The sequence below is a fragment of the Sminthopsis crassicaudata genome, chromosome 4 (assembly GCF_048593235.1).
Source record: "Sminthopsis crassicaudata isolate SCR6 chromosome 4, ASM4859323v1, whole genome shotgun sequence".
NCBI classification, from domain to species: Eukaryota; Metazoa; Chordata; class Mammalia; order Dasyuromorphia; family Dasyuridae; genus Sminthopsis; species Sminthopsis crassicaudata.
The window spans coordinates 296,679,992-296,692,105 of NC_133620.1; the positions used below are offsets into that span (position 1 = coordinate 296,679,992).

A 12,114-nucleotide genomic window follows, 5' to 3' on the forward strand; every position below is an offset into this window, starting at 1 on the left:
CTTTCAATTCCCTTTAAACATACCACCTATTTTCTATAACTTAATTAGGATATTAAACCTTGAATCCATATAATACTGAGGAATCTGAACATATATTTAGGGGGGCTCATGAATTTGGATGAGCTAAAAAAAAATTTATTCTTATTAACCTCCATCTGAAATTTAGTATTTTTTCAAATGTAGGCATCAAACATCATTCTGAGAAGGGATCCATAGGCTTCACCAGATTGCCAGAGGGATCTCTGTCAGGAAAAAGGTTAAAAACTGATTTAGGCCTATTTCATTTAGCTCTGCATAGCTTTGAAAAATCAGAAATACAACAGAGATAATTCAAATCTTCACTGTCTTTTGTGTCTTGGAGTGTACTGGAGGGTGAGAAAGGTAGGCCTACTAATCAAGTTTTCTCCTACCAGGACGTCGTCAGTCAAAGAGGCAACTACGTAATGAGAAAGATAAACCCCTTCCTCCACTGTTAGCTCGAGTTGGGGGCAACATTGAGGTGAGAACTTAGGAACCCAGATGCCCTGAGAACCTATTTGGAACAGAGTTTGAGGAGAAAGTCTGGCAGTGGGATCTTAGAAATCAAAATCATTGAGAGGAATAGGAATCGGGCATACGTGGTTCATTGGTCACATTCCATCCCACTGTCTGTTAGGTGTTGGGGTTCAATACCCGTCAACGCAAGGCCTTCCTGAATGCAGTAATGCGCTGGGGGATGCCACCACAAGATGCCTTCACATCTCAGTGGCTGGTACGGGACCTGAGGGGCAAAACCGAAAAAGAATTCAAGTGAGTATGGGTTGAGAGAGCCATCAAATTTGCGGTAGTTAGTATTCCCTTTGGCCTCCATATGATGTGACCTTACTCAACTGATTACCACTGCCTTTCCTATTTTCCTCAGGACCTTATTTCCTGGGGGGTGAGCTCAGTCTACCTCCACCCCCCCTCAGTGGGTCCCAGAATAGAAAGCCAGAATGGGTCTCACTCTCACTCTATGAGCAGACAGGAGTGTGAGACAAACATCTGATTTGGCTTGTGCTGGCAACACATCCCATACTTATTGTAATAGAGGTGGGCAGAGGAAGATGAAGAGTCTAACTGATGGGGCCTGGGAAAGAGGGAGAATGAGACTGAAGATAGGTTTGGATTGGGGATCCTCGTGGTGATATGACAAGAGAGTAAAATTCTCAGAGGACTGAGGGGAAGGACTACAGGAGAGAGTTATGACTGAGGGATTCAGTAAACCCTGTGCCTCTCTTGTTGTCCTATATCTCCTCAAGATTCTCTATCCCTACTCAACCTTGCATTCTTTTAGGGCTTATGTTTCTTTGTTCATGCGACATCTCTGTGAGCCTGGGGCAGATGGCTCTGAGACCTTTGCTGATGGTGTTCCTCGGGAAGGGCTAAGCCGACAGCAAGTGTTGACCCGAATTGGAGTCATGTCCCTTGTTAAGAAGAAGGTATTGACAACTTGTCCTTCTTCTGCCCTTTTTTTTTCAGGAACAGACATGGTCCAAATTTCCTTTTCTTCTTTTGTTTCTTGTTCTTTAGTTCCATACCTGGGGTGGTGAGAGAATATGGGGGATGAACCTGGCTAATGGCCAAGCATCTGGAGCCACACCCTCCCATCTCAATTCCAAATGGAAATACTTATACACACACACACACACACACACACACACAGAGGCATGCACGCACGCACGCACACCCCTTTATTATGCTTCTTAGGTGCAGGAGTTTGAACATATCAATGGGCGATGGTCAATGCCAGAGTTGATGCCTGACCCTAGTGCTGATTCTAAACGTTCATCCCGAGCATCATCCCCTACCAAGACATCTCCTACCACCCCTGAGGCTTCTGCAGCCAATAGTCCCTGCACATCCAAACCTGGTAATCAAACAACAAAATTTAATTTTTGGAAGTAGAAGTGGGAGGAAATTATGTAGGAGAGTTGAGACAGAAATTGAGAGTGTTAGCTAAGTAGAGAGGAACAGAAGTTTAATGGCAGTCTTAAGAAATGATCTGTTCACTCCCTGCCCTCCTGTATAGCTACTCCAACCCCAAGTGAGAAAGGAGATGAAACAAGGATACTTCCTGAAAAGGATGAATCTGACAACCCAGATGAAAAGCCAGATAAAGACAAGAAAGGAGGGGAAAAGATGGAGGTAGAGGTGTGTATGTGTCTTTGGATCCCACAAAGAAGAGCAATAAAAGGCTTAAAGGCCAAATTACCTAAGCTTTCTTTTATCTTTTAACTTTCTATATCCTTTCCAGTCTGATGCCCCCAGCCCAGCCCCTTCACCAGGAGAACCAAGGAGGATAATTCTAGGGGATGAAGAGTCTGGAGTCCCTGGAGAGTTGGAAACGGAACCAGGAAGTCGAGGAGACAAGGAGAAACCAGGTAGGTGTTGGGCTTTGAAGTACTGAGAAAAATAGACTCCTGGGTTTTCTTCCTTAGATCAGAAGGCCAGTGTAATATTTTTTCTTCCTCATAGCTAGAGAGCCACCATCAGGAGAAAGGGGGGAGGAGAATTTGTTGGATGGACAAGAACATGGGGAGAGGCCAGAGGGTAAATAGGGGATTTTGGCAAGAATGGTAATAGGTGAAGGACTGGATGCTTGAGTCTATGAGGGAAGCCGCAATGAGACTGATGGATTTGGTGATGGCTGTGGTGCCAGTTCTTGGGGATGTTGTTGTTTGAGCAAAGAGTAAAGAAAATAGTCCTTGTATTATTGAAGGATTATTCTCTGGCTTGAAAAAGATCAGAGTTCTCCTGGCCCCTTCTCCTTACAGAAGAGAATAAGGGAGAAAGGGAACCACGATTAGGACCATCCCGAGATGAGCTCCGATCCAGTGGACGTCGAGAAGAGAAAACAGAGAAACCACGGTTCATGTTTAATATTGCAGATGGTGGCTTTACAGGTATGGAATATCCTCACTGCCAACAAAAATTTTGATATAGATTATCTCCTTTGTCTAGAACTCCCATGGTAAACTCTTATCTTCAGGGGATCTCCTAGGATATTCCATTTTAGACTATATATGCCACATCCACTCCTTTCTCTAAGCTGTTAAGTCCTAAGTAATCCCTACAACTAATGACCTACTCTTAACTTGATCCTACACTAAGCCTACTTTTATCTCAAACTTTTTCTAAGTTATATTTTATTTCTTAATAAAAAATAAAAATTCTAAATAAATACTAACCTAATCATTATCCTTAATTCTAATTTTTTATCATTCAGCTTTCATTCCAGCTTCAGAACTGCATAAAGTGTTATAAGTGAACACTATTGTTTATATGTGTGTATGGAGGTGGTGGTATGGGGTAGGGGGAGTATTTCACTTTCTGACAGCTCTGATTTTTAGAAAGTTTACTTTGTGTCAACTCCAACAAGCCTCTCTCTGAACTTGTCTTGTATTGGGCCTACTTCCTTCCTTTGGAACGTAATAGAACAATTCTAATCCTTTATTTAATACCTGTCAAATGTAATGACAGAAGTTTCATCTTCTGCTTGTTCCCCATGCCTGGAATTCATTCTTTTCTGATTTTTTCAAATCATTAGCTTCCTTAAAAGTAATTTAAATGCCATTTCCTATGGCATTATATGAGATCTTTTCCAATGTTTCCCAGTGCCTCTCTACAAAAATTGCCCTGTAGTTTACTTGGTATGTACTTACATGTATACATGTTATTTTCCCTGATAGAATGTAAGTTCCTTTAGGATAGAATCCATTTCATTTTAGTCTTTGTATTTTCATCACCTAACACAGTGCCTAGAATGTAGTAGGTATTTAATAAATGCTTATTGATTGATTACCCTAACTCATTCTGTAACTCCATCACTGATCTTTCCCATTTTTGAGGGTTAGGAAGTGGGGGAAAACAAAGGGCTACTGAAGTATGGTAAGGTGATCTCTACAGGTGCCTGATGTTTCTATCTCTGTTCCTCCTTCCACTCTCCCTTTCCAGAGCTTCATACACTATGGCAGAATGAGGAACGGGCAGCTATCTCCTCTGGTAAACTCAATGAAATCTGGCACCGGAGGCATGACTACTGGCTGCTGGCTGGGATTGTCCTGTATCCTTTATTACATGAGAAAAAAAATCACACATCAGGGAGAAAAGCTATAGAGGACTATAATGAAGAAAGTTCTCATATCACAGGGGAAAAGGGGCTCATATTCTGGGGACCGTTGCAGAAAAGAATGCTCTTACATCCTGGGAGAGGAGGGACATTAGAGCAACAGGAATTACAGAGGAAGAGCTATTGTTCCACGGGCTATCCTTATTGGGTTCCTTGACAGAAATCCCTCTTTTCCTTCTACTGGTAGCCATGGCTATGCTCGGTGGCAGGACATCCAAAATGATGCCCAGTTTGCCATCATTAATGAGCCATTTAAAACTGAGGCCAACAAGGGAAACTTCCTGGAAATGAAAAACAAGTTCCTAGCCCGGAGGTTCAAGGTACATCATTGAAGTCAAGGTCTAAATAGGGTTGGTGGTGGCATTCAAATCAATTATTATCATTAGAATTGTTAAAGTTTTAGAAAGGGTTAATGGTCAGGGCTGTGTTTAGTTTGGAGGAGGGATTAACAATATTAAGACTGGAACTAAGATTTCAAAGTAAATTCTTAGAGAGTTAGAATTATTAATTAGGATGTCAAAGTTAAGATCAAGTTTAGGGTAAGTTCTTGTCTTTTACACTGAGATACAGATTTAGGTCATTTGTGTTCTTTGGTACTCACATTCATTCGTTAACACATTCATTGAGGACTTATTTTGGCATCTTCTCATAACTCATTTCTGTGAATTTATCCTGCCATGCCTACAGCTCCTGGAGCAGGCGCTGGTGATTGAGGAGCAGCTTCGGCGGGCGGCCTACCTGAACCTGTCGCAGGAGCCGGCGCACCCCGCCATGGCCCTCCACGCCCGCTTCGCCGAGGCCGAGTGCCTGGCTGAGAGCCACCAGCACCTCTCCAAGGAGTCGCTGGCGGGGAACAAGCCGGCCAACGCAGTCCTGCACAAGGGTAAGGGCCGCGGCGGCCCCGCGCGGGGGAGGGCCCACAACGCTGCGTAAGTCTGCACCCTGCATCCCGCAGAACACCCTCCCCACCCTTCTGACCCCTGTACCCTCCTTTTTAAAATTAAATTTCATTTTTTCAATTAACAAAATTCTATTTTCTCTCTTTCCTACCTTCCCTTAATTGAAAATAGAAAAAACCCTTGTAACAGGCAATCAAGCAAAACAACTCTTTGCCCTCTTAAACTCCTGTCCCCCTCAGTCTCTAACATTCTAACCCTGCTGGCCAACCCACATGAAACCTTACTCTTAAAAAGAAATGATATACTCTATCCTAACATGTACCATAGCCCCAATACTAAACTTTATTAGAACTTCCTTTAGCTTTTTTAACTTCCAAACTCCTGATATTGTGTCCCAGTGGATTTTCTTTCTCCATTCCTGTACACTGTACACCTTTCCTTGACTGTTATACCCCCTATAATCGTTACACTACTCCTTGTCCCCATCACCTAACTCATCCCCATAAAATCTAATATTATATTGACCTCTCCCCATAATTATCATCCACAAATTCTTTTACCTTTTTGCACTTCAAATTCAAGGACCCTTGATTTATGGACCGATTACTTGAACCTGTAATACCTTATACCTCTGACTTCAGTTCCAGTTCTCTGAATTTCTATCAATTTCTGATTTGGCCTTCCTTTTCCTCTTATCTGACGGATCCTAGACTTCCCAACTTTACTTAATTCTAGTTCCTCCTGTGTCTTTCTCATTATTCCCTTCCTAAAATATACTTCTCTGGGATCCTGTAGCTTCCATGTCCTCCTATGATTTCCCCTACTTCCCTTTCTTTTCTTTACTTTCCTCCTTCCCTCTGACCTCTGGTAGTCTGAACTCTTTTTTTTTTTTTATTCTCTTGAGTATTTTGAACTATCTTTTTTTTTCCCCTTGTGTCTTTCACTATCTTGGTCTCTCATTCTTTGTCTTTATTGCAATCTCTCTGTCTTCTCTGACACTGCCTTTCTTTCTATGTCTTTCCTGGCCTCCATCTCTCCTGGTGACGGCCCGGTCTCTTTGTCCTTGTCTCTTTCTCTTGCTCTTTCTTTCTCTGCGGCCCGGGCCCCAGTTCTGAACCAGCTGGAGGAACTGCTGAGCGACATGAAGGCAGATGTGACCCGCCTTCCAGCCACTCTGTCCCGAATCCCTCCCATCGCAGCCCGCCTACAGATGTCCGAGAGAAGTATTCTCAGCCGTCTGGCCAGCAAGGGCACAGAGCCCTATCCCACACCGGTAATCCTCCACTCTCTTTACTTTAGACTAGGGTTCATTCCCTATGCCCCATATCCTATCAAAGACCCATGAAATGGAATAAAAAATACTCTGGCTGAAGGTATAGAATGTTCATTTCCATTGATAGACTCTCTTTTCTCAAATCTTATTCTTCAAGGGACCCAAGAGTTTAGCTCTGGCTTTTCTTCCTTCAGCATCTTCCTGATTCAAAGACATGGATATTTTGCCTCCTATTCCAGGCCTTCCCTCCGGGTCCCTACGCCACACCACTGGGGTACGGAGCAGCCTTCAGCTCAGCTGTACCCGCCGGGGTCCTGGCCGGCGGCGGCGCCAATTACAGCCAGATGCCCGCAGGATCATTCATCACAGGTCAGCCTGGGGATAGGCATAGGGACTGGATCTGTGATTTCATTGAAATAGGATAGTCCCAGACAGGGAAACTCCTACTACCCATGCAGATTGACATCTTCTCCGCAATTTATAATCTTACAAAATTGCCTAGAACATTGAAAAGTAAAATGACTTGCTCTGGGTGACAGAATTATATGTCAGTCAGTACTTGAGTCAGGAGCCTTCCTGGTTCTAAGGTCAGCTCTCTTACTATTTCCAAATATCTGAGGTTACTCCCATTAACCTCTTTTGTCCCCTGATTTCTTCCTAATTTCTCCTACTTTGTTGTTTCTCTTCTTCCCATATCCCTCAGTCCAACTTTAGTCTTGTTTTGTTCATCTCATAAGGGGAGCTCCTGTCCCTTCTGAGCCTTCTGAAATTCTTTCCTCATTCCAATCTTTCTAGGCTCTGCCTATCTTCTCATACTTTCTTAACTGAACGGAAGCTCTGTTACTCCCTCATGTAGTAAAACTTCAGTAGTATCTCCTCATCTTCATAACTGTCACCCTGTGACTTAATTCCAAATAAGTTTGGGGGAAAGGAGATATGAAGTTAATATTCCCTTCTGGGAATTGGACTTAAACAGAGTTGTGTGAAGTCTTGGGAAAGGGAAATCAACCTAATCCTCAGTACTCTAAATGACATGAAACAATGTAGATATGGGTGTGTGCCAAGTTCAAAATAATGAAGCTTAGATGTCACTTTGGGGCTTGATGATGTCTCAATAACCCTTCCCAAAACAGCCGCAGCCAACGGCCCTCCTGTGTTGGTGAAGAAGGAGAAGGAGGGGGCAGTAGTGTCCGACGGTCAGGATCGGAAGGAGCCCAGGGCTGGGGAAGTGATCTGTATAGACGACTGAAAGGGCCCCAGCTCTGCCATTCAACCCGCCCCAGGGGCCGTCCTCCAGCCCACATCCCACCCCTGGAACTTGCTGCCAATCCTCCACCTTCCCCACCCCTTGGGCCACCATCAGGATAGGAGCCCCTTTCTCCTCCACCCTTATTTTCCAAACCAGGGCTTTCTCTCCGTGTTCCCCCATCCCTTTGCCCCAGGTGCCTTCTCCAGTGATTCTTTGAATGAAGGTGCTGTGGTTGGGAAGGGGTGTAAGGGAGTTGCTCTTCCAAAGTAGCTCCAATCTTAATACATTCAGCTCTCGAGCAAATGGTTTGGGGTAAGAGGGGATGGAAAGAGGTAGGGCTTCCCCATTTTTCCCCATTCCCTTACAGTATTAAACTCTATCCTCAGTAACCAAGGAGGGGAATTTGCCCTACCTGTCCCTTTCGGACCCACATGGGGAAATGGAAAAATTCTTGAGAAGGGAGGGAAAATCTTGAGGTGGGATGGGAAATGACCCCTAGGGGGAAGGGAGGGGAGTCATGGCTGCATGTTTCTCTCCTCTACCTCCCCAAAATTGAGGGTGGGAAATTGGGAGGGAGGGCAATCCATGTTCAGCCTCAGAATAAAGGCGCCATGCACTGGCTGAGTCACCTTCCCGTGTACTGGATCCTTGTGTTAGGGGGATTTCTCTCCCCTCCCCTCAAGGGACCAAGTACCACCTCCCCCTATGAAATATGTCAGGGATGGAGGACACTCAGGCCAAAGAGGAGCCTCCCTCTTCCCCCATCCACAAGCTCAGCAACCCAGGTATTGTAGAGAAGATGGGAAGGAATACAAAGGGCCAGAACCGGGGAACAGGCCCTTTTGTGCCCCAGCTCTGGAAACTCAGGTGTCCTAAGAGTGCTCTATCAACCCCTTCCTTCCTTTGTCCTCGTCCCTCCCCCTTCCCCCTCCCCCAGCTCCAAGCTTGGACCAAGGGGCTGAATTTGACTGGATAAGGTAGGGTGTACTAGCTAGGGGAACCTTGCCTCCATACCTCTGAGACTGTAACAGAGAACTTGGGGGTGAAGCACTATAGGGAAGTATTCCCCCCATGGGGACCAAGGGAAAGTGACATTTTGCATGGTGAACCCCCAGCTACCACAGCCCTCTTTGCTATCCCCTTTACCTTTTCCTTACTCCAACCCTTCTGCTTTTTCACCTGCTCCTCACCTATCCCACTTCCTTCTGTATCGGGTTTCTTGGTTGTACATATAAATTATACTTTCCTTTCTGTGTGCTCTGTTATTTTGGAGGTGGGGTTCTTTGGTTTTGAAGGGTGGGGATTGATGAAGGGAGTGTTTATCAGGCTTCTGATGCTGTTCTGAATAGCATTCTCTATATTTTATGATTTTTCTTTTCTCTCTTTAAAAAATTTCAGTCATTAAGGATGAAGCAAACTTGTGTGCCTAGTAGTGTACTAAGCACTGAGGATATAAAGAAAGGCAAGCAAATCCTTGCTTGAGCTTAGACAAAACGGTCTAATGGGAAAACAACATGTTAACAAACTACATACAAACAAGAATATAGACATCACAGGCTTCCTGACCCCATTCCTGGACACTCTTATGTTAAGCTCAATGAAAATGTGGTTAGGCAGAATGTATTGTAGAGTTGAAAGTATAATTAAGCTGCCTCAGGTGGAGTGAAGCTGAGCCGAAGGGACTTAAGGCGGCAACTGCCTCATTTTTTACAGAGAAAATCTGCAGTGGTTAGAGGTGGGACTCAAACCCAGTACTCTGCCTGCAGAGCTTGCCTACTGTACTACTTAGTATTCTCTCTCTTGAATAATGAAGCCTGAAGTGGGAGAGGCTTGGATTTATGGAAGAATTCTATTACTCATCCACATCTTCCGGTAGTCTTATCAAGTTGGTCAATTAAGCAATTAATTTGTTGTAGAGGGAAAACTACAAGGCTTACTAAACCCCAAGTAAAGTTTTTGGTAACAGATTAATGGAACTACTGGGCAACTAAGGAATGAAAAAATGAACTGGCCAGAAAAACAATTTGTAGTTAGGAGTGGGGATGCCCTCTGCCACTTCACAAGCTCTATTGTGAAAGTAAGGGTATGAAGAGAATTGGAGTAAAGAGTCTTGGTTCTTCATCTGCTCTCCATTTTCACCATGTTTTATGATATATCCCTCAGACTTCCTATTACAGGGGGAGACAAAGACATGTTACCCATCCCCAAAATTGAGGGAAAATGAGTAGCTACTAGGAACAGGAATAATTAAGGGTATAGTTGAAGAAAGGAAGTGAAAAATAACAGGGAAATTATATTTAACAAATGTTTATTAGAAATTGGGAGTATCTTTGACAGGTATACAATTTAGTAGGAAAAATAAGAAATATGCACAAATGAGTAAGTGCAAAAAAGGATGTCCATACAAAGTACAAATTCATCAGGAATTGAATGGGAAGAAGTGATGATACTAAAGCAACAACAAAGGTGTTTTAACACCTCAAACCATTTCACAAAAATATGGGAGCTGCTCCACCATACAGGTCAAAGGAATTATTGTGGATCTGACCTATCACATATGAAGACTAAGCTGTTAGTCCTCTGTATCCTAATATAAAGGAAGACTGAGGCAAGAGCCCAGGTTCATATGCCACCTCATGAATTTTAAATTCCATGTGCACGGGCATGCGCACATACACAAGCACCAATCCCCGGAGCTGGCAGGAACAAAAGCCTTTTAACCCACCCTCGTGGGTGGGCAGCAAAAAGAGGTAGCAGCTGTTTCCACTTTCATTCTTACAGCCCACAGTATCCTCAGTTATAGCATGTAGCAGGCTGCAAGGGTCTTGCTCTCTGGACAGCAGTAAAGCACTGAGGGGAATAAGCAGACAGGTCAGGGAAGGAGGATGAAAGCTTCCTCCGTTCGGCCACCATAACAATCCACATGTAGCACCCTGGGGTAGCACCTTAGTCTAGGGTTCCTTATCCTAAATTCCTTCAGGGGAATTTGATTTCAAGTGCATACCATGGCTTAAATATTACATAAAGCAGATGTCGGAGCAGATAGCTTGGAAAATCCTGCCTAAGACACTAGCAAATCACTGGCTCGGTTTCCTCAATTGCTATGGGATAATAGTGGTAATTACCTCGAAGGGTTGTGAGGATCAAATAACGATTTTTTTTAACTGACAACTAGGTATTTATGAGCGGCTAGGTGGCATAGTATCTTAAGTGCCGGCCCTGGCATCAGGAAGAATTATCTTGCTAAATTCAACCCTGGCTGCAGTTTGTCACTTAACGCCGTTTATCTTAGTTTCCTCATCGATAAAATAAGCTGGAGGAAATGACAAAGTATTCTTTGCCAAAAAGCCCGCAATAGAATCGGGAAAAGTGGGGCAAGAAAACATATTTATTTAAATACTTATATCCTTCCCCTTCCCACAGTGAGAGTCCCTCACAACCACTCGATTAATGATCTAATTAACTTGGTGTTACAAATGAATAAAGTCAGAGTGGACTTGGAAACAAGTCTTGTAATGGCTCTATTGCTTTCCAATATGAGATGCTGAGTCACCCAATCCAGCACCAAATTCCACACAATCAAAGCTTCCCATCTAGCCATAAACCCATCAATCACTCACCATTGCTAGGTAACGGGTGCCTACGCCGGCTCGCTGCTTTGTCCCAGAGCCCAAGAAGCATTCGCCACGCCTTGCCCCAGGGTCCCGCCCCCTGCTCGTCTTCGTCTTCCCTCACGATTTCTGAAGCTTCGCTGTGCTCTCCCCCCGAGTTCCCGGGATCTTCCTGCATTCCTTCTTTCTCCTTCAGGAGAGACCACAAATCCAGGTCCAAAGGCACTTGCGTGACACCGCCACGCGGTAACAGTGAGGACGTGCGGCAGAAGGGGCAAATGACCATCCGGCGCAAGCGCACCACTCGGGCGGCGACGCAGCTGCCGTCTCCACGGGCAGCCAGCTCCCGTAGACAGGAGGTACAGAGCGTGTGGCCGCACCGCTGTCTCGCCGTTCCGGGCAGGCGGCGCGGCGCCCGACCTTGCAGGTTGTAAGGCCGGTAGCAGATACCGCAGTCCATCTCGCTCCGCTCTGGAACTGAAGGGATCCTCAACAGCAGTTGCATCTTCCTCTTGGCGGGTTGTAGGAGCTGCTCAGTCGAAGTTTGGTAGTGTTTTATTTAAAAATAGACTCGGGGTGTTAGACTCACGGTCTAATAGCGCCCCGGTTCCGATCTCTCCCCTTACCTGTGTCCATTCTGGGGCCCGGCACCGCGCCTTCCAGCCCTTTTTATAGGGGAGAGGCCGGACCATGACGTCACGGGCGCAGGGTGAGTCTTTGCCCCTGGAGCTGACAAATTGTAGAGTTTGAAGTTTGAGGCCGGAGAATGCTAGGAGCCTTGATGAGGGGAGTCAGTTCCTTAACTTAAGCATTCCCGACTAAAGCAGATTTACCCTACCTCCCTTTCCTATCTCCCACAAATTGGTCTTTTCCCCCAAGTTCTTTCTTTTTTAACCACAGATCTCCACACCAGAATTCTAGCAGTTTAGTTT

The 12,114-nt window shown here is 44.8% G+C and overlaps 2 protein-coding genes and 1 non-coding gene across 11 annotated transcripts in view; 2 read left to right on the forward strand and 1 right to left on the reverse strand.

Annotated features, from left to right (window-relative positions):
- The window catches only part of CHD3 (chromodomain helicase DNA binding protein 3), a 28,768-nt gene extending 19,946 nt beyond the window's left edge, over positions 1-8,822 (forward strand). For 4 of the 8 annotated variants that reach the window (XM_074311829.1, XM_074311831.1, XM_074311830.1 and 1 more), the window contains exons 27-39: positions 414-499; positions 656-789; positions 1,316-1,460; positions 1,729-1,891; positions 2,051-2,172; positions 2,276-2,402; positions 2,796-2,924; positions 3,976-4,084; positions 4,338-4,470; positions 4,838-5,079; positions 6,159-6,322; positions 6,562-6,691; positions 7,456-8,822. In XM_074311829.1, coding sequence (XP_074167930.1) covers positions 414-499; positions 656-789; positions 1,316-1,460; positions 1,729-1,891; positions 2,051-2,172; positions 2,276-2,402; positions 2,796-2,924; positions 3,976-4,084; positions 4,338-4,470; positions 4,838-5,079; positions 6,159-6,322; positions 6,562-6,691; positions 7,456-7,690 — 1,919 coding nt within the window. In that variant the 3' untranslated portion in view covers positions 7,691-8,822. Of the gene's footprint in view, positions 1-413; positions 500-655; positions 790-1,315; positions 1,461-1,728; positions 1,892-2,050; positions 2,173-2,275; positions 2,403-2,795; positions 2,925-3,975; positions 4,085-4,337; positions 4,471-4,837; positions 5,080-5,631; positions 6,323-6,561; positions 6,692-7,455 lie in introns of those variants that run through there. The other 4 variants (XM_074311834.1, XM_074311835.1, XM_074311837.1 and 1 more) reach the window with 2 other exon arrangements.
- RNF227 (ring finger protein 227) lies at positions 857-11,856 on the reverse strand. Of its 2 annotated transcripts, none has more exons than XM_074311862.1 (2): positions 11,192-11,856; positions 857-1,559 (listed from the first exon to the last, which is right to left on the reverse strand). In XM_074311862.1, the coding sequence occupies exons 1-2, from the start codon at positions 11,685-11,687 to the stop codon at positions 1,450-1,452; spliced, it is 606 nt and encodes a 201-aa protein (XP_074167963.1). In that variant the 5' UTR covers positions 11,688-11,856; the 3' UTR covers positions 857-1,449. The 2 variants fall into 2 exon arrangements, with proteins under 2 accessions (XP_074167963.1, XP_074167964.1); XM_074311863.1 differs by lacking the exon at positions 857-1,559 and adding an exon at positions 8,893-10,421.
- LOC141542078 (small Cajal body-specific RNA 21) lies at positions 900-1,052 on the forward strand. The gene has a single exon (XR_012482082.1).
- Positions 11,857-12,114: the final 258 nt, after the last annotated feature.

Excerpts from the sequence above, each read along its gene's own strand:
- RNF227 (XM_074311862.1), bottom strand. The coding sequence starts at position 11,687 with ATGCAACTGCTGTTGAGGATCCCTTCAGTTCCAGAGCGGAGCGAGATG. Across the intron at positions 1,560-11,191 it reads GCACCCGTTACCTAGCAATG|GTATGGAACTAAAGAACAAG; the intron begins GTGAGTGATTGA and ends TCACCACCCCAG.